Source organism: Dendropsophus ebraccatus, chromosome 14 (assembly GCF_027789765.1).
Source record: "Dendropsophus ebraccatus isolate aDenEbr1 chromosome 14, aDenEbr1.pat, whole genome shotgun sequence".
NCBI lineage: Eukaryota > Metazoa > Chordata > Amphibia > Anura > Hylidae > Dendropsophus > Dendropsophus ebraccatus.
The window spans coordinates 44,038,521-44,063,148 of NC_091467.1; the positions used below are offsets into that span (position 1 = coordinate 44,038,521).

Sequence of the window (24,628 nt, forward strand, 5' to 3'; positions counted from 1 at the left end):
TCACTGTATTCAGACTGACCTATAGAATATCATGGGGGAAAAAAAGAGACTAAACACAGGAAGTCCCGGTTATCTGCGCTCACAGAGAGAACCCAGTCATGATTTATTGAACACATTGAGCCGTGACTCTAGTGGCCGTGATTTCCTGCATTCTGTCTTTTATTTTTTTCTTTAAACAGCACAAGACTTAAGGAGTAATTACACCAACAGATCTGACGACAGATTATCTGCCAAAGATTTGAAGCCAAACCCAGGAGTGGATTTGAAAAGAGGAGAAATCCAGTCTTTCCTTTATGACCTGTTCTCTGTTTATAGTCTGTTCCTGGGTTTGGCTTCAAATCTTTGGCAGATAATCTTTCGTCAGATCTGTTGGTGTAATAGTACCCTAAGGGACCATTTACATGGAAAGATTATCTGCCAAAGACTTGAAGCCAAAGCCAGCAATGGATTTGAAAAGAGGAGAAATCTCAGGCTTTCCTTTATGACCTGTTCTCTGTTTATAGTCCGTTTCTGCCTTTGGATTCAAATCTTTGGCAGATAATCTGTCAGATAAATGGACCCTAAGGGTGGTATTACACGAAGCGTTTTTTTTCGATTAACGATAAACGATCTCCAACGATCGCAATAGCGGTTGCCTAATAATCGTTCGTTTTACTACACGGAAAGATTATCGGTTATATTGGAGCAACAAAATTCAAGAACACTCCCCTTTCAATTTGCGAATGAACAGGGAACGGCTAACGACATCTTATTCAAACGAACGATGTGCGAACGATGTGTAAAAGACAAACGATAAAAATAGATTCAAAACCTATTAAACGACCAACGACCAATCGTTCGTCGTTTAATCGTTGTCTACTATTACACTTAAAGATAATCGTTCAAATACGACCGATTGAACGATTATTCGACCGATAATCGCTTCGTGTAATACCACCCTAAGAAGCTGCCTCCAGGAGACGGCCTGGATTTCAGACCAGTATAGCTTTGTTTTACAGCATAACTAGGAAATGTATATTGCAAACTTGATTTAAATCAAATTGATTTAATTTTGAAAGTTATAACGACAGTGACACCTAAAGGGGGTTAGTATGCTCTTTGGGTGGTAAGAGAGCAGTTTCTCTGTTGTTTCCCCTGTATAGTGGGAGGGAGGACAATAACAGGCTGTGATTGGTACACAAGTGATAACATAAAGTTCCTTATCATCCAATGGATGTTTTTAGGAGTTCATATGAGTGTTCAGCCTATGTAAAAGGGTCAGTAACCAGGTGAGCAGAGTAAACATTGAAAAGGCTTCAGCACTTGCACAAGTGATAGTGATTGTCAGGTCGGACCACCACCAATGTAATGTTGATGCCCAATACGGAGTATAGTAAGGCAAAGTAACCACTTTAAGGGGGTTAAAGGGGTTGTCCAGGCTCAGAAAAGAAACATGTCTGTCTTCCAGAAACAGCACCTCTCTTGTCCTCAGTTTGGGTTTGAAGTAAATGGAGCTCAATTGTAGTACCACACACAACCTGGGGGGGGGGGGTGTAAGTGCTGTTTTTGCAAGAAAGTAGTTGTGCTTTTTCTAATCCCAGATAACTAGAGATGAGCGAACCTCGAGCATGCTCGATTCGATCCGAACCCGAACTTTCGGCATTTGATTAGCGGTGGCTGCTGAAGTTGGATAAAGCCCTAAGGCTATGTGGAAAACAAGGATATAGTCATTGGCTGTATCCATGTTTTCCAGACAACCTTAGAGCTTTATCCAAGTTCAGCAGCACCAGCTAATCAAATACTGACTTGAACCCGAACCCGGTTCGCTCATCCCTACAGATAACCCCTCTAAGCCGCCTCCCGGTGTGTTTGGCAGTCGCTTACTACTTCCCAATGTAGTACCCTATGCTAAGCTGGGGTGTTGGGAGAAATAACGCTTGGCTGATGTTCAGCTGATGGCTGTATAATGTGTGTGGCTGGCCATATCTGAAGCAGCAGGAGGGGAGAGCTCTTTCTGTATAGCACTGAGCATTGGACATTTTCATATACCAAAGTGTTTTGGGAATATTCCTTAATGTTTTTCTGTAAAGCTGTGCACTAAAGACTCCGATTTAGGTGAAGTGCCTCCCACCCAGCCCACTGTAAGTTACCAAGATCATCTGTCATATATATATATATATATAATTTATTCATCGTGGGTGATATGCCTTACAATGTTGTTGTGCTCTCTGTGACACCTGTATTATTAGTGGCATCACATCAGAACCTATAGGGGGTGCGTGTTGTCCTGTGTATCGTGAAGCTTGTAGATGCAAGTTGCATAGAATGTTCTGTTTTAGAGTCCGTTCACGAAGACTAGTCGAGGTCTCAGTTGCCGATTCTGTATGGCAGTGGCAAACAGCTGCCTAGTCCACTGCACGATGAAACTGCCCACAGCAACCAATCACAGCTCAGCTTTCAGCTCTGGTAAAGTAAGAGGAGCTGTGATTGGTTGCTGTGGGCAGTTTACACCAGTCTATATTTTACACCCTTCAATAAATCTGGGCCCTGGTGTTCAGTTCTGTTGGTTGCATCCAGTCTATTGTTGCCAGGTCTCAGCCATTCAGGGCTCCAGAGTGCAATGTCTTGAGTGGAATCACTTACAGGTAAAGAACGTGGACTCATTCATGTACTAGATTTATAAAGTGTTTACATTGAAAGACAAGAGTATAGTATGTTGTTGTTTTTTTTTTATTTCATCCTTTGACGACTCAGTTTGAAATCTACTGCAGGTTGGCACAAACTTGACGGACCTGACAATACAGAGAACACGTGTGACCGTGCGAGAAGTGGGTGGCTCTATGGTACCCATCTGGCCCAGTTACTACAAGGACTGTCAGACTGTTCTGGTAAGGTTTAGTTGGTGTGATATCTCATTGACATGCTGATGCCGGTAATTGGTATTTGTTGGTGATTTTTTTTTTTGCCAAATCTGCTGATAACTAGAAATGATTAAACAGCGCTAATGTTCAGGTTTGTACGAACTAGAACCATCGGTATTTGACTCCCGTTCCGTGGGGAAGGTGGAGACAGCTCGAGTCGCACCTGGAAAACAGGAATGCAGCCTGGGCCATAGGTTGTATTCCTGTTTTCCAGGCAGGACTCAGGCCTTCTCTACCTTCCCCACAGAACGGGAAGACTGCGGGAGTCAAATACCGATGCTTCGAGTTTGTACGAACCTGAACTTCAGCTCTGTTCAATCATCTCTACTGATAACCTGTTATCTAATGTGGATTATAGAGCAGGGCTACCAGGGCCCTTCCAGCCTGATTGCGGCCGTTAGTTGTTGTGGGAGAACAGTCCCTTTGATTTTAATGGGCGTGGTATAAACAGTGCAATCGTCTTAGCTGTAGGGTGTTTGAGTACTGCTATACAATAATATTTCATGCCTCAGTTATTGTGCGCTTCATCCTGTGTATGGAGTTTTTAATGAAATCTGACTAAATCATCAGATTCTATTGATCTCAAGAGGCTGAATCTCCTCATATCACAAAAATTATTACTGTGTGTCTAATGCACGTTTTTTTCTTTGTCTAATGCACATTGTTTTTATTTATTTATTTATTATTCAATTCTAGTTCATTGTGGATGCTGCTAACATAAATCAGGTGTCTGCATCTTGTATCCAGCTCCTGTCCCTGTTGTCTGCTCCTGCCCTCTCCACCTCCTCAGTACTTGTTGTCTTCAACAAAACGTAAGTAATTGTATTTAGCGATTACATATGTATCCCAGATTTTTTCAGTCATCCCCCCCGTCACAGCGCCACAGTACGTTTTTCCCATTAGGAAACAGACAAAGGTTAAAAAGGCCACACCTCACACAGCTCACAAGTGTATTTCTGCCATGCCCCAGTAGGTACAGGAGAGGCAAGCTGCTCTAATGAGGACATTTGTTTTCTTTTTGTTTGGCAGCTCCTTGGCCAGTATTTGGAGTTTTGTCAAGTTAATTTTTTCATTTACTAACCAAGTAGTTGGGGTCGGTTGGCTTTCCCCCCAGATGCTGTTCCTGGATGGCTGTCAGCACCCTGTCCTCCCTCCTGCTGCTCCTCTTTGGCAGGACAGTTAACCGGTTTTGATTCTTCACTGAAGCCCCCAGCCCCATGCCCAGCTCTGGTAATCCGGATAGGTTGCACCCATTTCCATCATTCTCTGCTAGGGTGTGACCTTTGCAGGTGTAGGGACCTTGTGGCAGCCTACTTCTGGTTCTGCATTTTGTGCTTCTTAGGTGAGTTATGCAGTGCTCCTTGCCAGCAATGATTACAGAGCAAATACATTGATAAACCCAACTTCTCCTGGTTAGCAGAGATAGGAAGTTTGAGTTTGGTTTTATCAGTCCAATATATGTCTAAGTTCCTGATGCCACTGGGGTTGTGCTGGGTTCCCTTCTTTTTTTTTTTTTTTTTAATCAATAGGGGTTGTGATTGCAAGTAGCAATTCTAGTGGTACACATATATAGACAGATGATGCAAAATTTAGCGGATGCATATAAAATATAAGGGCCACGCTCTCAAGAGCTTATAATCTATGAGGAAAGGCTTGTAGACAAAAGTGCATTGTCCATACAATAGTAAGGATATGGTCTTGAGTCATTTTAAGGCTATTTTCCTACTTTGGGAACCTAGCGTGGAAAGGTGGCTGTATCGTTATATTGCTGGACAGAAATAATGACAGTGATTACAATATCCAAAACATCTGCCTTTCCCTGCCAGGTTCCTGAAGTGGGAACATAGCCTGAATTGTCAGTACTGTAGTGTGAAGATTTCAATTGATATCATAATACATAATGGGAGGTCTGTGATTCCAGTCCGCAACTCATTTTGTGCTCACGTACCGCAATCACAGAACATGTGAATGACGTCTAAAGTCTCATTTACATATTCTGTAATTCTTCATGAACGTGCATTATGTACGCAATTGCTGTCCGCAAGCCACAAACAATTTATCCGTAGTGCATCTGCAATCCATACTTTGGGATCCACCAAAAATAGAAGGTGATAGTTTAAATTAAGGTGTTCCATATTTTGGCGGACTGTACGGAATATAACATCCGTAACCTCAGCAAAAAATGCGGATGTGCATCTCATATTTTTGGGCAGAACAGATTGTGGACCTGTAAAACAACGGATAGTATGAATAGCCAAATACAAATCAACGGGCCCTAAATTTGTCCATAATTGCGGATCCACCATTATGAACAAGTTTGCGGAACGCTTGAATAAGGCCTAATAGATCCTCCAAAATTATGGTTGCATCAGGCTGCATTACTACTGCACTATGACCAGGCAAACCTAGTGCCTTAGTTCACTAGGATTTGCAGACCCATTGCTATCTGAAAAATATATTCTACATTCTTGTTGTTGACTGTGGTGTGGACAGGGGCAGACTGTTATGTTGCCCAAGGCCCATATAATAATTGCACCAACCCTGTTGGCAGATTGAGTACTTCTTTACCTATTGCCCGCACAGAAAACCACCATAACTGTATCAGAAGTGCATCACTCGGACTGCCTCTGCTTAGCCCCCTTACGCTTAGTAGTAGATGCACTTGCAGAATGATCAAATGTTGTACGTAAGTTGATCTGTAATATGGCTATAAAGTGTGTCACCACCATACAGACTGTAACGTCTATTGCACAATATTGTCTGCGCTTTCCCTCACTAATAACAGCCTAACAAGCCTGTAGCAACATATAATTACACACAATTAAATATTTTTTTTCCTATTCTCCTCTTCTAAAACATAGGTGCGTCTTATCGTCAGGTGCGTCTTATCATCAGGTGCGTCTTATAAAGCGAAAAATACGGTATTTAGTCTTTAGACAGGTATCTTGAAACAACGAAAAGTCTCTCTTTTTCTCTCTCTAATTAGACTCCCCCCTTCCTATCTAATCACATACTATTGTTCTCTGGTCTGTAGACAGACCTTTTTTTCTGTTCTGCAAAATACTTTGTTTTTGTTTTTTTTTATTATGGAAAATGTAACTTCTAAGATAAAAATAGTAAAAAGGAACTTAAAATGATTTATTCTGGACTAACTAAAAATCTCACAAAGCATCATGCTGCTTCATAAATATGGTTATTTATTATTTCCTCTAAAAGCTTTCCTTATGTGTTCCATGTTCAGCATGCCATCGTGTATTGTCAAAGGCTGCCGCAGTAAGTGGCGTACCAAGGACCCTAATGTGGTGCTGCACAGTTTCCCCTGGGACCCAGAACGCATTCGAGTTTGGCTTCAACAAATACAACAGTTTTCGCATTGCTTGGAAGAAATGGTCCAGAGGGTGTTGAACGGAAAGGTAAATGATAGTTTCCGCCTGTGTTCACTGCATTTTACAGCTGACTGTTATCGCTATGAAGAGGACAGGCGAATACTCCGAAAGGATTCGGTACCAACCATTTTTCAAAGTTTACCACCTACATCTGGACAACAGACTCAAAAAATTACCTTGCCACCTGTATTGCCCCCCATAAATTCTGTATGTGCTTCGGATATAATTACATCAGTATCTACTGCAACAACAGCAGTTGTAACGTACACTATATCTCAATCTGGAGATTGTATTCCCACTGGTTCATCTGGTTTGCAACGTCTAACAACAGCCTCATCTCTAACTCCAAGCCTTACCGTCCCTCGAACCTCCAGCGGCACAATTCATGCACCACCCAAAAAATGTAGGAAAACCCATCACATTGATCCCTCTTCTACATTATCTGCTTCTACAGAGTTTTTAACATTGCCCATAAAAAATATCATCCATGAATCTTCACAAGACGTATCCACTTTTACCTCAAGCATTTCTCAACAGCAACCGTGTCCCAGCTGCGGTAACCGACAATCTACTCCCGAAAAAAGAGACTTTGCCACAAACACTGTACCTTTCATGTTCAGAAAAAATAAGGGAATACAGGTAACAATGCACAGCAACAGTCAGAAAATTATGCGCCATAGGATTCTTTCCAAAAATGTTCAAAGAAGAAGATCTAAAATCAGAGGTAAACCTGGTAGTAAGAGACAACCTATGAAAATTTCAACGTTGTCTACTATACCGAGTACCGACGAGGCCTCCGATCCATTACAAACCCATGAAAGTAAAATCATACTACAGGGAGAAGAATCTTCTGAGATGATTCCAGATATATCCGCTACTGAATCAATTGGTTTAGATCCAATATCTTCAGTATCAATTGACATTGAGGATACCCCAGGAAAATTATCATTAGCAGATACTTGTATATCTACTTACATTGATCCGGAGGACACTAGTTTTCATTCCAGTGACTGTGAGGAACAACCCGATAAGTCATTTGAAATTGAGAGTGAAGATCAACTAGAAAAAGTAGTCGACTTTCAAGATATGGATTCTATTACTGAGGATGTAGTTGATGACCAAAAATTTATAGTTTTTGAGTCTTGTTTAGTTAAACTATTACGCCTCATTCCTTGTCAAAGCAAAAGAGAATGTAATGGATATTTACATAAATATAAAAAAAAATGGAATGGAAGTATGCTATCAATTGCAGTACGTTGTTCAAATGGACATGTTAAGACGATTTGGGAATCACAACCCAAAATTGGTACTCAACCCGCGGGAAATATCATTCTATCCGCGGCAACTCTTTTAAGCGGAAACAGTTTTCTTAAAGTACAACAATTCCTAAATGTCATGAAGGTAAAAAATATTTCTGGGTCAACGTTTTTAAAAACTCAAAAAGACTTTGTATTTCCAGGTATAGCTATGCAATGGCAAAAAGAACAGGAGACAGTACTGAATACGTTACGTAATGCTCCTGTTTACTTGACAGGTGACGGTCAGTTGGACTCGCCAAGTTTTTCCACCAAGTACTGCACATACGCGCTTATGGATGCAGATAGTAAAAAAATTGTATCTTTTTGTGTACAGCAATTGCTACCAACTCTTACATCTGTGGGCCTTCAGAAAATTACCTTTAAAAATGCTTTAGAGGATTTACTAGAAAGAAATCTAGATGTGTGCAAGATTGCGACCGATCGCCATGTCTCTATACGGGAACTACTGCAAGATGAGTACCCTCATATTGAACACCAGTTGGATACGTGGCACGTTGCCAAATCGGTGGGTAATAAGATTGTAGCTGCAGCGAAATCGAGCACTACCGAGGTACTCATGACATGGGTTCAGCCACTCAAAAACCACCTGTGGTGGTGTGCGAGAACCTGTGGAAAGGACCCAGAAGTATTACTTGACAGGTGGAAATCTGTGCTTGAACATGTTACTAATGTTCATGCGTGGGAAAGTAATTCAATATATTTGGAATGTGACCACCCACCCTTAACAGAAGAGCAATTAGAAAACATTAAATGGCTACAAAAAGAGAGTCCTGCTCATGATATATTATGCAAAATAGTTCATAATGATGTACTATTGAAAGATATCCGCCAGTTATCATCCTTTTGTCACACTGAAGAAATAGAAATTTATCATAATATGTGCCTCAAGTATCGTCCGAAACGAATAAATTTTTTACTTGATTCAATGGTGGCACGAACGCAACTGGCGGCCATAGACCACAACAGAAATGTTGGGAGAATTAGTGCAACTGTTAAAAAGCAATTCTCCTATGATGATGTGGTGGAAACTGAGGACTCTAAGGCACGAAGGGCGTGGGTGGTGAAAGAAGTCTATGAGCTCCCTATCCAAGACTTTTTGTTTGACATTTTAAAAACTGTTGTTCAAGTTGCGCTTGACCCAACTATTACAAATGGGCAATCGTGAGGAGAAGGTGAACCAGCTAATGTGTCAGGGCCGAGGCCGGATACAGCAGAACTGATACAGCACACTTTCAATCAAGATTTCAGTAAACAGTTGAAAAATTCATAATGAACATCCAAACTAGACTGTTTATTTTTTTGATAAGTTTATAAAATTTTTCTTTGCCTTCTTGATAAAATGTTAAAATGTAAACTTAATTTTCCAAAAAAGGTTTTTGTTACAGAATTTTACTCAAAAAATAAATATATTAAACCAGAGTAAACAAACTTTTTATTCTCTCTGTAAACATTACAGCATCATAGTCAACAGTACAATACTATACATAACAAGACAATAAAATAATTTTTTTATTTGTACTAGCTCTGGCCCCTTGGTGTGCCATGGGTGTTGTAATTCCTAAAAGGGTTGTCCAGCTAAAATCTTTTTCTTTCACATCAACTGGCTTCAGAAAGTTATATAGATTTGTCATTTACTGCTATTTAAAAATCTCAAGTATTCTCATACCTATCAGCTTCTGCATGTCCTGCAGGAATTTTTTTTTTTTTTTCAGTCTAAGGGTCCATTTACACAGAAAGATTATCTGACAGATTATCTGCCTAAGATTTGAAGCCAAAGCCAGGAATGGATTTGAAAAGAGGAGAAATCTCAGGCTTTCCTGTATGACCTGTTCTCTGTTTATAGTCTTTCTGGTTTTGACTTCAAATCTTTGGCAGATAATCTGTCAGATAATCTTTCTGTGTAAATGGACCCTATGTGCTCTCTGCTGACACCCGTGAACTGTCCAGAGCAGTAGCAAATCCCCACAGAAAACTCCTGCTCTGGACAGTTCCTGTCTCGGCCAGAGATGTCAGTAGAGAGCACTGTCAGACTGAAAAGAAAACATTTCCTGCAGGACATACAGGAGCTGATAAGTATGGGAAGACTTCCATTGCATTGCTCATCAGACTGGATTACCTTGTCAGATAAATAAAATCATAATTTGTATAACTAGAATTGATTCAATTCAATATATTGTAAATTTTATATAAAATTTAAAACATAAAATATTTTATAATAAATTATAATCAGATCTTGTAATTATTTCATTTTAGGCTAAAATCAGAGACCAAACAAAGATCCATAACCCATACAGATGGGTGTATGGGACCATTGAAAGGAATGGGTCCGAATTTGAGTGCATTGATTGCTTTTCAAATGAAGACACATGGGGGAGATTTATCAAACATGGTGTAATGTGAAACTGTCTCGGTTGCCCCTAGCAACCAATCATATTCCACCTTTTCATTCCTCACAGACTCTTGGAAAATGAAAGGTGGAATCTGATTGGTTGCTAGGGGCAACTGTGCCAGTTTCACTTTACACCAGTTTGATAAATCTCCCCCATTGTGCAGAAGTATGACAGGGTAATAAAGCTTCACCATCACGTTCGTATTGCTGTCCGTACCGGCTGACATGTAGCTACTGACATCACTATGAATGTGCATGAGTAGTCATCCGTAATCCATGGACCCATTCATTGTGTAGTTTTTTGATCCATGCCGCAGTTGTGGTCTGTGCTATGGCCAAACAACACTTCTGGATGCTCCAATAATGTCAGTTGCAACCACCAATAACACCAACACTTGTGTCAAAGAAGCCTTGGGGTGCCTTTACACAGAGATTTATCTGACAGATTTTTAAAGCCAAAGCCAAGAACAGACTATAAACTGAGAATAGGTCATAAAGGAAAGACCTGAGAATTCTCCCCTTTTCAAATCCACTCCTGGCTTTGACTTCAAAAATCTGTCAGATAAATCTGTCTGTGTAAAGGCACCCTTAGGGTCCATTTACACAGAGAGATTATCTGCCAAAGATTTGAAGCCAAAGTCAGAAATGGATTTGAAAAGGGGAGGGGCTTTCCTTTATGACCTGATCTCTGTTTATAGTCTGTTTCTGGCTTTGGCTTTAAATCTTTGGCAGATAATCTTTCTGTGTAAATGGATCTGTAATCTAGCAGCAATTGGGTACACAATTTAAAAGGTGGAATGCAGTCATACACCCAATATGATTGATAATTGAAACACTATAGTATGTGTTTACCACTCTGCAATGAAATAATTCTATTAATCCGTCCGCCTAGCAATATTTGTTTCGAGTTAGTGAGAGAGAAATAATACATGTGACCACACACAGATAAACATATATGCAAATATATAAAGAAAGAGAAATCTATATATTTATATGTATACAGTATGTATATATATATATATATATATATATATATATATATATATATATATATAGATATATATAGATATAGATATATATATATATATATATATATATATATATATATATATATATATATATATAGATATCACTAATTTTTTCCACTCATGGTTGGTGGTTGTGTGAAGCAGTTTATTGTCAAACTACTGTGTTTTCTCTTTGTAAGTTATAATGACAATCAAAAACATCCAAATAACTTTGTGTATGGCCCTCTCTAACATCAATGACAGCTTGAAGTCTTTTTGGTAGATGTGGATGAGGCTCTTTATTTCCTCAGATGGTAAAGCCGCTCATTCTTATTTGCAAAAAGCCTCCAGTTCCTGTAAAATCCTGGGCTGTCTTGAATGAACTGCGTGCTTGAGATCTCCCCAGAGTGGCTCAATGATACTGAAGTCAGAAGACTGAAATGGACACTCCAGAACCTTCACTTTGTTCTGCTGTAGCCAGTCACAGGTCGACTTGGCCTTGTGCTTTGGATCATTGTCATGTTGGAATGTCCAAGTACGTCCCATGCGCATGAATGTAAATTTGCCTCCAGTATTAGCTGAGAACATGCTGCATTCATCTTTCCTTATACTGTGACCAAGTTTCCTGTGCTATTGTAGCTCACACATCCCCAAAACATCAATAATCCACCCCCGTGCTTTACAGTAGGAATGGTGTTCCTTTCATCATAGGTCTTGTTGACAGCTCTCCAAATGTAGTGTTTATGGTTGTGGCCAAAAAGTTTGATTTTGGTCTCATCACTCCAAATTACCTTGTCCCAGATGTTTTGAGGCTTCTCTATGTGCTGTTTAGCGTATTGTAAGCGACATACTTTGTGGCAATTGTGCAGTAATGGCTTTCTTCTGGCAACTTGACCATATAACAAATTTTATTGTGCATCTTGAAACAGCCACACCACTATTTTTCATAGAGTCCTGTATTTCACTTGATGTTATTTGTAGGGTTTTCTTTGCATCCCAAACTATTTTCCTGGCAGTTGTGGCTGAAAGTTTTGTTAGTCTACCTGACTGTGGTTTGGTTTTTACAGAACCCCTCATTTTCCATTTGTTAATCAGAACACTGCTGACTGACATTATCAATTCATTGGATATCAGACAAAAGTGAAAGCTTTTAGCCAAGAAGAATGGGTGGCTTTACCATCTGAGAAAATAAGGAGCCTCATCCACATCTACCACAAAACACCTAAGAACTGGGGTCTGTAAACTTTTGATTAGGGTCATTTGGATGTTTTTGGTTGTCATGATTTGAAAAGAGAAAAAAAGTTTTTGTTTTACCATTGATATTCTCTGAAAAAAGTACAAGAAAGCAAAAATCTTGCCGGGGTGTATAAACTTTCGAGCACAACTGTGTATGTGTGTGTGTGTAATATATATAATATATATAATATATATATATATATATATATATATATATATATATATATATATATATATATATATATATATATACTACTCCATCTATACAGTACATGTATGCAGGACCCCCTACTCCATCTATACAGTACATGTATGCAGGACCCCCTACTCCATCTATACAGTACATGTATGCAGGACCCCCTACTCCATCTATACAGTACATGTATGCAGGACCCCCTACTCCATCTATACAGTACATGTATGCAGGACCCCCTACTCATCTATACAGTACATGTATGCAGGGCCCCCTACTCCATCTATACAGTACATGTATGCAGGGCCCCCTACTCCATCTATACAGTACATGTATGCAGGGCCCCCTACTCCATTTATACAGTACATGTATACAGGACAGTATTACCAGCTGCTGCTGCCCTAAGCACTAAACCTGAAGGTGCCCCATTCTCACTTGCCAATTAGCATCAGGATAGGTAGGTAATAGCTCCACACTTTACATTTAACACCGCCACGCCAAGCCTGACCAATATCGCCATACTGTGACTTGATAACACTGCCATACCAGACCTGACCAATACCGCCATACTGTGACTGGATAACACTGCCATACCAGACCTGACCAATTCCGCCATACTGTGACTAGATAACACTGCCATACTATGACTGGATAACACTGTCATACCAGACCTGACCAATACCGCCAAACTGTGACTGGGTAACACTGCCACACCAGACCTGACCAATACCGCCATACTGTGACTGGATAACACTGTCATACCAGACCTGACCAATAACGCCAAACTGTGACTGGGTAACACTGTCATAACACACCTGACCAATACCGCCATACTGTGACTGGATAACACCGCCATACCAGACCTGACCAATACCGCCATACTGTGACTGGATAACACCGCCATACCAGACCTGACCAATACTGACACGCTGTGACTGAATAACACCGCCATACCAGACCTGACCAATACCGCCATACTGTGACTGGATAACACCGCTATACCAGACCTGACCAATACCGCCATACCCCCCTCGAAAAGACACCAGCTTTTCTGGAAAGTCTGAACGGGAGGGTACTGCCCCTCTGCAAGGTGCTACCCTACGCACCAGACCATGGGTACCTAATGGTTAATACGACCCTGCAGGTATACAGGACCCCAAAACTATACTCTACAGGTGCACGGGACCTCCACCAACTATATACTACAGGTATACAGGACCCCAAACTATACACTACAGGTATACAGGACCTCAAAACTATACACTACAGGTATACCTGACCTCCACCAACTCTATACTACAGGTATACAGCACCTTCACCAACTCTATACTACAGGTATACAGGACCCCCAAACTTTACACTACAGGTATACAGGACCCTCAAACTATACACTACAGGTATACAGGACCCCCGAACTATATACTACAGGTATACAAGTCCTCCACCAATTATACACTACAGGTATCCAGGACTCTCAAACTATAAACTACAGGTATAAAAGACCTCCACCAACTATACATTACAGGTATACAGCACAAACTATATACTACAGGTATACAGGACCCCCGAACTATACAGTACAGGTATACAGGACCTACACCAACTGTACACTGCAGGTATACAGGACCTCCCTCAACTACACACTACAGGTATACAGTCCCCACCAACTACAAACTACAGGTATACAGGACCCCCCAACTATACACTATAGGTATACAGCCCCCCCCCAACTATGCACTACAGATATGCGAGACCCCTACGCACTATAGGTATACACTAATTCCACTGATTAACTCAGATGAAACAATACATTTAGCTTGGCCTCCTGGGCACCTTAGAACAAATCTAATTAACACACTGTCACTTTATACCCGGGTATATGAAATATGTGTACAATCACGACAAGGCAATGAAAGAGGTGGCACTCACCATCCGATGCATTTCTTGACTTTATTTCATCATATAAAAGGACATAAAAGATGCAGACAATAACGTGGCAGACGCCAGCAGGTAGGTGGTAACAGTCTGTTTTGCAGTACAATCGATTTTACGGACCGCCTACCTAACATACGTCATCACTAACTTAAATAGTCATAAGACCGGTGACAACAATTAACAAAACATGTGATGTATAATATGTATTAAAAGCAAGAAACATATAAACATATGTATATACATGGGACCCAGTACATAATGTATATTAAATCAAAAAATTCCGATCCACTTTGTCATTTAACCCTCCAGGGCCTTCTGCTTCTAATCTCAGTATCCATTCTGTTTCTAATTTCATTAGTATACGGTGTCTATCTTGCCCTTTAATGCCGTAAACTCTTTGTATGCCGGCAAATTTTAAGCAGGTGGTATCGCTATGATGCACGTCTCTCGTGTTCAAGAATCTGGATTTCATTTGTTGTAAAACTAATGGTATAGTTTATGTTTTGCCCCTGTGGAAGATTCTATGTATAAAAGAACACTTTTATTCTGAGAAAACAGGCTCAGGAGCCCCCAGATTCAGTGAACACATGAGAGACGTGCATCATGTGTTCCACCTACCTGCTGGCGTCTGCCACGTTATTGTCTGGAGGAGGATAAAAAAGGAAAAAAGAAAAGGTATGTGCACTGACCAGCGCTGTCCCAGCAAAAATTCTCCTTTGGAAAGATTCTCCTTTCAAAGCGATGTAAGGTGAAAAAGGTTTTCCTTTATTGAAAGCACAGCGTTAACATGTTTCAGGAGTAGGTTCTCCCTTCCTCAGAACAAACGATGCACGTTTGTTCTGAGGAAGGGAGAACCTACTCCTGAAACATGTTAACGCTGTGCTTTCAATAAAGGAAAACCTTTTTCACCTTACATCGCTTTGAAAGGAGAATCTTTCCAAAGGAGAATTTTTGCTGGGACAGCGCTGGTCAGTGCACATACCTTTTCTTTTTTCCTTTTTTATCCTCCTCCATTATTTGCGGGCTACCAATTCAGGAGCATCCGCCAACAAGGTATCACCAGCTTGCAGTCCCCCTTTTCTAGTCCCGGAGTGTGGATTATTGCACCATTGTACCCGTTTAGGGTGATATGCATCAAGCCCAAGTGGCTACAAGGTGAGCATTTACCTCGCCTTTACCTTTCTCTGTACCTTGGATAACGCACTAGGCGCCTGTGCCTTTCTTTTTGTTCTTTTTTTCATTATAACGTTATTGTCTGCATCTTTTATGTCCTTTTATATGATGAAATAAAGTCAAGAAATTCATCGGATGGTGAGTGCCACCTCTTTCATTGTCTTGTTGTGATTGTGCGTATCAGAGACTGTTCCTTTTGATGGTTGGCACCCCATCGCCATTGCCTATTGCATGGGCCCGACACATTGGAAGGGGTTGTGCCGACCCATCTCTGTGTATGATATAGATATATAATGTGCGTGTGTGTATATATGTATGTATGTGTGTATATATATATATATATATATATATATATATATATATATATATATATATATTTATTATGAAAAAGAGAGAAAGCAGCACTGCTTCAGTAGTTGAATAGTTGGTGCCAGCGGACCTAGGTCTTGACTAGTGACCGATGTAAATATAAGTAGATAATCCACGGCACTCCAAAGGTTAATGGTGCAACTGTGAGTTTATTCAAAACAACATGGTGCAGCACATCATAAGGCACAACGTTTCGGCAGCCTCACGCTGCCTTTTTCAAGCGCAAAAAGTGAAATCCATACAGGCTATATATACATCTCTTAACAAATTCATTGGTGAACAGGTAATTACAAAATGATACACACTTGTGCAAAAATCAAAGTCATTGGTTGCTCACATATGACACTGCTCACAGGCAGCTATACACATACATCACGTGATCAAAGTAAATGACGCCCATCTGGTGACGTCAAAGTGACCCCGATCCCAATGTGAAAGTGTCCGTGTAAATTAAAAATAAATGACTGCTCAAAAAACGCAGTGTGACCACAGTCCCAGTGTATACGTTCAATCATTAGTAAGATCAGATGAGGACTGTGTCCCGATCGGGCCTCACCACTGGATACGGTCAGGGTAAAATCTCGGCACATGCGCAGAAGAAGGGATAAGAAAGAAAGACAGCGTCCTGTGTTGTCATGACGACTTGAGCTCTGTGCGCAGCTGGAGGAAAACAGGCATGGACTCAGCGGCTAGATGGGCACAGCCAACGGGATGATGGACGTCACATAATTCCCTCAGCTTTCTGTATTCAGGTACCCCTCCGTCAATACAGAGGGCATCCATAGTCCAGTCAGCTGGGCTTGTGTCCTGGGACCTTTCCAGGTCCATTGCAAAAGCCGCATGTCCGCCAATTAGTGTGAATACCTCCTGATTGTAATTTTCAGCTCCACAGGACTGTAGCCGTCATAGAGAATGAAGAGAAGAAGAGAAGCATTGCCAAGGTCCCGCAAGTGTGGAGAGTCACGTCTGGCCACAACACATCCGATCTGAAAAGTAATAAAGATAAGGTAAGTATAATAATGTTAGATCAGAAAGATTTCACAAATATCTGCCCACAGCACCTATGACATCTCTAGATCTGGGCAAGTGGTTACCGGGTTTATCTGAACATTTCATGGCTAGTTTTATATTCAACGTTAAGTCCATTTGGAGCCAATGCATCCAGTTTGTGGATCCATTCCAGCTCCTTTTTCTTCAACAATACTTTCCTGTTCCCTCCATATTTTAATAGTGGTATTCTGTCAATAATCATAATTTTAAGATCCCCCTCAGTGTGCTGCATTTCTAAACAGTGTTTGGGTACTGGGAGATCAAGTTTGTTTTTTCTCACTGAGTACCTGTGTTGGCCAAAACGTGTCCTCAAGTCATGTGTTGTCTCACCGACATATATCTTATTGCAGGGACCCCAAAGGACATAAATGATCCATTCAGTGGTGCAAGTAAGGTAATGTCTAATTCTGTGACTTTCTAAAGTTTGGGGATGTACAAAGTGTGTGCCCTTCACTAATTGTTTACACGTTACACATCCAATACAGGGAAAGCATCCAGTTCTTTGTTTCCCTAGGAATGTCTGTCGTTCAGGTTTTTTAGTACCCACGTCAGATTTGACAAGTCTGTCTCTAAGATTCTGGCCCCTTCTGTAAGACAGAAGTGGTGGTAGTTGGAATTCATTTATTTTGGGGTATGTATCTCAGGATTTTCCAATGTTTCTGGACTATTCTGACAACTTGAGCTGAACAGTCTGTGTATGTAGAGACGAAAGGTAATCGTTTAGGTTGTTCTCTTCGTATGGATTTCTTAGGTAATTGTTCCCTGGGAATGTCACTAACTTTTTCCCTACAAGCCTGTAGTAGAGCGTCTGGATATCCCCGTGCGTGGAAGTCTCTGGTCATTGTGGTAAGAGCCTTATCCAGTTTGTCAGTGTCCTGTACGATGCGTCTTGCTCTGAGCATCTGGCTGTACGGCAACGACCGCACCATACGTTTGGGGTGGCAACTAGAAAAATGAAGCATAGTATTAGTGTCCGTGGGTTCCTATATAGATTAGCTATTGCTCTGTCACCCATAACTGTAACCATAACATCAAGATATTGCATGTTTGTCTTGGAGTAATTTACTGTAAATTTTATGGTATCAACAGTGTTCAAAAATTCCACAAATGACAACAGTGTCTCCTTGCTCCCCTTCGACATGAGGAATATGTCGTCTATGTAGCACCACCAGACCAGAACATTCTGGAACTGGGGCGCCACATATATACGACTTTCCTCAAGGTGTGCCATAACGATATTGGCATAAGTGGGCGCGACATTCGTGCCCATTGCCACGCCCCTCTTCTGTAGGTAAATGACATCATTAAATGAGAAATAATTGTGTGACAGCACCAATGTCAATAATTGCATAACAAAGTCACATTCAATATTTGTTAGTGATAACTTGTGTAGTGATGAGGCAATTGCAGACAAGCCCATATTCTGGTCTATCGATGTATATAGGCTGGTAATATCTAATGTGACCAACAGTGTCCCTTCAGGTATTTGTATGTCTTTAATCTTATTAAGAAAATCCGTGGTATCTTGTACATATGATTCTGTTTTCTCCGCTAAAGGTCTCAGCACTCTATCTAGAAAAATAGAGATATTGTTAGTAACTGATCCCCGGCCCGATACAATTGGTCTGCCGGGAGGATTCTTACTGTCTTTATGAATCTTGGGTAAAAAATATAACAAAAGCATCCTTGGATGCAGAATTGTCATAAAATCAACCACCTTGTCATCAATAATGTTATGTTGGAGACCTGTTTATAGTATATTATCAATTTTTTTCTGTATAGTCTGTTTGGGGTCACTATGTAGGACACAATATACCTGTTCATCTTCTAATTGCCTGTATGCCTCACGGAAATACAGTTCCCGATCCATGACCACGATCACACCACCCTTGTCAGCTGGCTTGATGATGAGACCGCGGTCATGGACCAGGGCCTGCAAGCTCGTCATCTCCTCTGTAGTAAGATTAGGAAAAAAAGTGTTATCAACAGACACACAATCATGCATTTTCCTAATGTCCTGTTTAACTAAATTTTAAAAGGTTTCAATAGCAGCAGGCATAATAGGTGGCATAAAGTCACTGTCAACTCTTAAACCCAGATTCTTAAGGTCTAGAGCTTTACACACAGAATCCCTGCTAGGAATTGGTGATTGTGGAACACTGTCAAACCATACGGTTAAATTAATCCTACGGACTAATTTTGTGATATCTAAATCTAGTTCGAACCAATCTGGCTTCGAACTAGGACAAAAATTAAGTCCTTTAGCTAGTAATTTATATTGTCCATCTGTTAAAATACAAGAAGAAATATTTACCACGTTTTTTTTCCGGGTGTTCATTTTACTTTTCAGATCGGATGTATTGTGTCCAGACAGGACTCTCCACACTTGCGGGACCTTGGCTATGCTTCTCTTCTTTTCTTCATTCTCTATGATGGCTACAGTCCTGTGGAGCTGAAAATTACTATCAGGAGGTATTCACACTAATTGGCGGACATGCGGCTTTTGCAATGGACCTGGAGAGGTCCCAGGACACTAGCCCAGCCGACTGGACTATGGATGCCCTCTGTATTGACGGAGGGGTACCTGAATACAGAAAGCTGAGGGAATTATGTGACGTCCGTCATCCCGTTGGCTGTGCCCATCTAGCCGCTGAGTCCATCCATGCCTGTGTTTTCCTCCAGCTGCGCACAGAGCTCAAGTCGTCATGACAACACAGGACGCTGTCTTTCTTTCTTATCCCTTCTTCTGCGCATGTGCCGAGATTTTACCCTGACCGTAATCAGTGGTGAGGCCCGATCGGGACACAGTCCTCATCTGATCTTACTAATGATTGAACGTATACACTGGGACTGTGGTCACTGCGTTTTTTGAGCAGTCATTTATTTTTAATTTACACGGACACTTTCACATTGGGATCGGGGTCACTTTGATGTCACCAGATGGGCGTCATTTACTTTGATCACGTGATGTATGTGTATAGCTGGCTGTGAGCAGCGTCATATGTGAGCAACCAATGACTTTGATTTTTGCACAAGTGTGTATCATTTTGTAATTACCTGTTCACCAATGAATTTGTTAAGAGATGTATATATAGCCTGTATGGATTTCACTTTTTGCGCTTGAAAAAGGCAGCGTGAGGCTGCCGAAACGTCGTGCCTTATGATATGCTGCACCATGTTGTTTTGAATAAACTCACAGTTGCACCGTTAACCTTTGGAGTGCCGTGGATTATCTACTTATATTTACATCGGTCACTAGTCAAGACCTAGGTCCGCTGGCACCGACTATTCAACTGTTGATTCGTGACGATCTCAATAAGATAAGAGAAAGAGTAAGCGTGGTGGAGAGTAGGGTCCCGGCACTTGAAGAGAATGGTAACACAATGTCTCAACAGATAAAGGAACTTCAAAAGGATTGGGCTGACTTGAGGAAAAAGATTGAGGATCTGGAGGACAGATCTCGCAGATCAAACTTGAGACTTATTGGTTTACCTGAGGGATCTGAAGAAAGTAATATGGTGGCTTTTTTACAGAAATGGTTAAGAGATACATTTCTCCCTGAAATCCTGTCGGAATTTTTTGTGGTGGAGCGTGGACATAGAATCCCAGGCAAGAAACCACCTCCAGGGAGCTCACCACATACAGTTATAATGAAGCTTCTTAACTTTCAGGATCGGGATAGAATCCTTAAACTTGCAAGGGAAAAAAAATGATCTGAATTTTAATGGGAGTAAACTTTCTTTCTATCCAGATTTTTCTAGACAGACACAGTTGGAACGTTTATCATATCGGGAGGTTGAAAAGGTTAAAATTCTCATTGTTATACCCGGCAAGGTTGAGAATTATTTATCATGATAAAATTCTCTTCTTCTCTAATCCTAAGGAAACTTCTGACTGGATGGATAAAGAAGGGATATGAATTTTGGGGGGTGGGGAGGGGGGGAGATGGGAGTGAAGTTTCTGCTATGTTAAGAGTTAGTGCCTTCTGTTTAAGTGTACTGACAAATTGGGGGAGGGATGGGGGGGTTGGGGGGGGGGTGGTTCTGCCCGATATGGAGAGAGGGGGAGTGGTGGTTTTTTTTTTTTTTTTCTCAGATTTTTTATGATTGGTAGAATTATTTGTTGGAATATCAGGGGTTTGAAGCAAAAAGAAAAAAGATGTGCAATATTTGATTATATAAAGAAATTCCTACCGGCAGTGATATGTTTACAGGAAACACGTTTCGGCAGACTCCAAGTATCTGATAACAAAGAGATGGGCTGATCTCGGGTTCCATTTCGTCTATTCTGAATATGCCCGTGGCGTCTCGGTATTAATACATAGGGGAGTGGACCTCGAGATCAAACGAGCGAAAATTGATTCTAAGGGAAGATATGTGTCTTTCTTTACTATGGGCACAAACTAGGGTGGTTCTGGCCTTCATTTACATTCCCCCACCAGCTAAGCTGGAGGTTTTGCTCAAGATAGTGAGTTTTCTGGAAGAGGTGGATTATCATTTGTTCTATGTTTGTGGTGACTACAATATGATTATGAATCCTGAGTTGGACAGACAAGGGGGAGCGGGAAAAGCGGGGATGGGATTAACGACTTTAAAAAAATTTGTAGAATCACTGGGATGGAAAGATCTCTGGAGAGAATTATTCCCTGACAAAAGTTTTTTTCCTGTTTTAGTGCTACCCATTCTACGGCCTCCAGGATTGATTTGGTGCTTACTAATGCTGCTGGCGTCTGGGCAACGAAGAGGATGAAATACCTACCTAGAACGGTATCCGACCATGCTCCTGTTTTGCTGGAGATCTTTCTGGGGCCCGTGGAATGGGGAAGAAGGAAATCTATTAAAATAAATCCATATTGGTTTAAAATACTTAGTAATGAGGATAAGATGATGAATTACATAACGGAATATTGGGAAACAAATATAAATACTGCCCCACTAAATATAGTTTGGGATTCATTAAAAGCCTACCTTAGGGGCCTGTTATGTAGTGAAATTTCTTATTTTCGTAAGGAGGCCAGGAAGAGAGAGGAAAACTGTACCGAGAAGGTAGAAGCTATGACCTTAAACTACGCACAGGATAGCTCCTTAGAGAATTTGGCCAAATTAAATCAAGCTCAAGAAGAACTCAAAAATATGGTGTGGGAGAGAGCCCAGCACGCCCTTTTTTTTAAGGGACAAAAGGCCTTTGTTGGGGAGGGTAATCCCAGGAAATTTGTGATGGATCTGATTAATTCGCAGATCCGAGAAAAGAAGGAAATAACTCAGATATGAAATAAAAAGGGGGAGGTGGTTACGGGTAAATCTGAGATCTTGGAGGAGTTTAGGGAGTTCTACACTCATCTCTACAGAGAGGAGCAAGATGTAAGTAGTAATGAAGTAAAACAGTATCTAGAAAAGATTCAGCTTCCCAAATTGTCTGTTGAACAAAAAAACTGAATTCACCATTAACGGTAAAAGAACTGGAGAAAGCATTAGCCTCAGCGAGGAATGATTCTGCGCCTGGATCAGACGGTCTTCCCTATGAGATATATAAAAAGTATAGATCTGTCCTGCTCCCACGCCTCCTCGAAGTATTCGACGGGGCTTGGGAAACAGGGGAGTTGCCTCGCTCTATGATTGAGGCGACAATTGTGGTCATACTGAAAAAGGGGAAGGATCACCTAGACCCAGAGGCATATTGTCCAATCTCGCTATTAAATGCGGATTTTAAAATCTTAACAAGAGCTCTAGCAACTAGATTATCAGAGGTTATGACCTCTTTAGTAGGGCAGGAACAAAATGGGTTCATACCGGGTCGGTCGACGTTTAACAACCTAGAACATATGTTTCTGAACATGCAGGTAGCTCCGGGAGATCATGTAAGAGCAGTGCTGAGTTTAGATGCAACCAAAGCGTTCGATAGAGTGGCTTGGAAATTTTTGTTTGAGTCTCTTGAGTTATTTGATTTAGGGGATTATTTTTTAAGATGGGTTCATACATGTTATAATAACCCTACTGCAAGGGTGTTGGTGAATGGACAGACCTCCGGAACTGTGGGGTTGAGTAGGGGGACGAGACAGGGTTGTCCCCTGTCCCCCCTCCGCCTTGGTGATGGAGCCGTTGGTGGTTAAAATTAAAAGTAGTACTGAGTTTGAGGGTTTTGGTTTGAGGGGTGGGGCAGATCGTCTCCTTTTGTACGCAGATGATGTGCTTTTTTTTTGAAGGACCCACAGAATGCTGTCCCAAAGATAGTAGAAATGATTGAAGATTATGGAAAGATCGCCGGTCTCTCTATAAATTGGAGGAAGTCCTCTTTATTAAAATTGGATGGTACTCAACTGCACTTTGGCAGCGAGCTACAGGTCGTAGAAAAGAAAGACCATATAGATTACTTAGGGGTAAAGATATTAGGGGATGACACGTGAATAGGAAACAGATTAAAAGTGGACATCCCTATGGACCCCAGTTTGGTTATTTTGGGATATATGGAGGCGGTGGCTGGAAATAAGGATGTAATTTTGGTCACTAGATTAGTACACTTAGCAAGGGTAGAGATTGTTAGAAACTGGTTGGATACGTCCCCGCCACAGGTCCAGCATTGGGAAAGATTAACAGCTAAAATTGGTAATTATGAAATATTCTATTACAAGGGGAGAAAGAAGTGGCAGAAGTTAGTTAGGGGTTGGCGTAATTGGTTGCAACGGGAACAGTAGGTGGCTATTTGTCTATCACAATATGAGGCGGGTTTTTTTTTTTTCTCTCTTCTCTCTCCGTGTCGGGCAGGGGTGGGTTGGGCCGGGAAGGGTATGGGGGTTTGTGTTAATGTTATTATAATTGTTTTTTATGATGGGCTGTGTACCTGGTAATTATATGGAATGGATTTTTTTTGTATGGAAAATTAAATTTTTTTTTGAAATAATAAAAAAAATTCCTATGCCTTCAAAAAAAATAAATAAATTATGGAACCACAAACCAGCAACTTGGATGCTGAATTTGTTGCTACACCTGCAGCTCATCCATTTGCCTACTCCACCAATGAGGTCGACAAGATCATGGGAGATGTGGAAGACCGGGCCACATTTCTGGACATTCCTGCGGCTATTGATATGCAAATGAACTATGAGAACCTGTCTAAACGAACGGTAACTATCCAACTTCACATCAGTACTTTAGCCAGATATTATCGAGAAAATAAGATTCCCCGAGGCATGAGAACGAGACTGAGACCAAACATTTTATTGGAAGACGTTGATTCTCGACGCAAATTTGAGGAGATTTCGGATAACTATGCTCTGGAGGTGATTGTTCTTCATGTTGAATGCCTCCAAAAACAACTTAGGACCGTACGTGCCAGACTTACAGATGTGGATGTTATGCTTAAGTCCACACTTTCCTCTGAGGACTACAATAAATTTATTGACAAACAACAGACTTTCCTTAACAAATTTAAAAAACATAAATGGTACCGGGACACGCTGGACTATGACACTGGCCGAGTCTATCTCTGGACGGAACAACCGGACCGTGGTGCCAACCTGAAAAAAACAAAGAGGAGAGACATTACACATACAAAAGCAACAAAGGTGAATGCAGAGGAAGTTTTTTTTAGAGCAAACCAGAGACAGTCAAAGACCCGACAGGGAGGACGGAGGAGGAAAAGAGCCACAAAAAGAAAACAGATCCAGGGTGAACA

At 41.0% G+C, this 24,628-nt stretch overlaps 1 protein-coding gene across 6 annotated transcripts in view; it reads left to right on the forward strand.

The window, feature by feature from the left end:
- Positions 1-24,628, forward strand: part of ARL16 (ARF like GTPase 16) — a 34,562-nt gene that overhangs the window by 1,649 nt on the left and 8,285 nt on the right. The window contains exons 2-6 of one of the 6 annotated variants that reach the window (XM_069953286.1): positions 2,067-2,120; positions 2,751-2,867; positions 3,597-3,712; positions 5,762-5,795; positions 6,142-6,258. In XM_069953286.1, coding sequence (XP_069809387.1) covers positions 2,067-2,120; positions 2,751-2,867; positions 3,597-3,712; positions 5,762-5,795; positions 6,142-6,177 — 357 coding nt within the window. In that variant the 3' untranslated portion in view covers positions 6,178-6,258. Of the gene's footprint in view, positions 1-2,066; positions 2,121-2,750; positions 2,868-3,596; positions 3,713-5,761; positions 5,796-6,141; positions 9,734-21,629; positions 21,724-24,628 lie in introns of those variants that run through there. The other 5 variants (XM_069953280.1, XM_069953282.1, XM_069953284.1 and 2 more) reach the window with 5 other exon arrangements.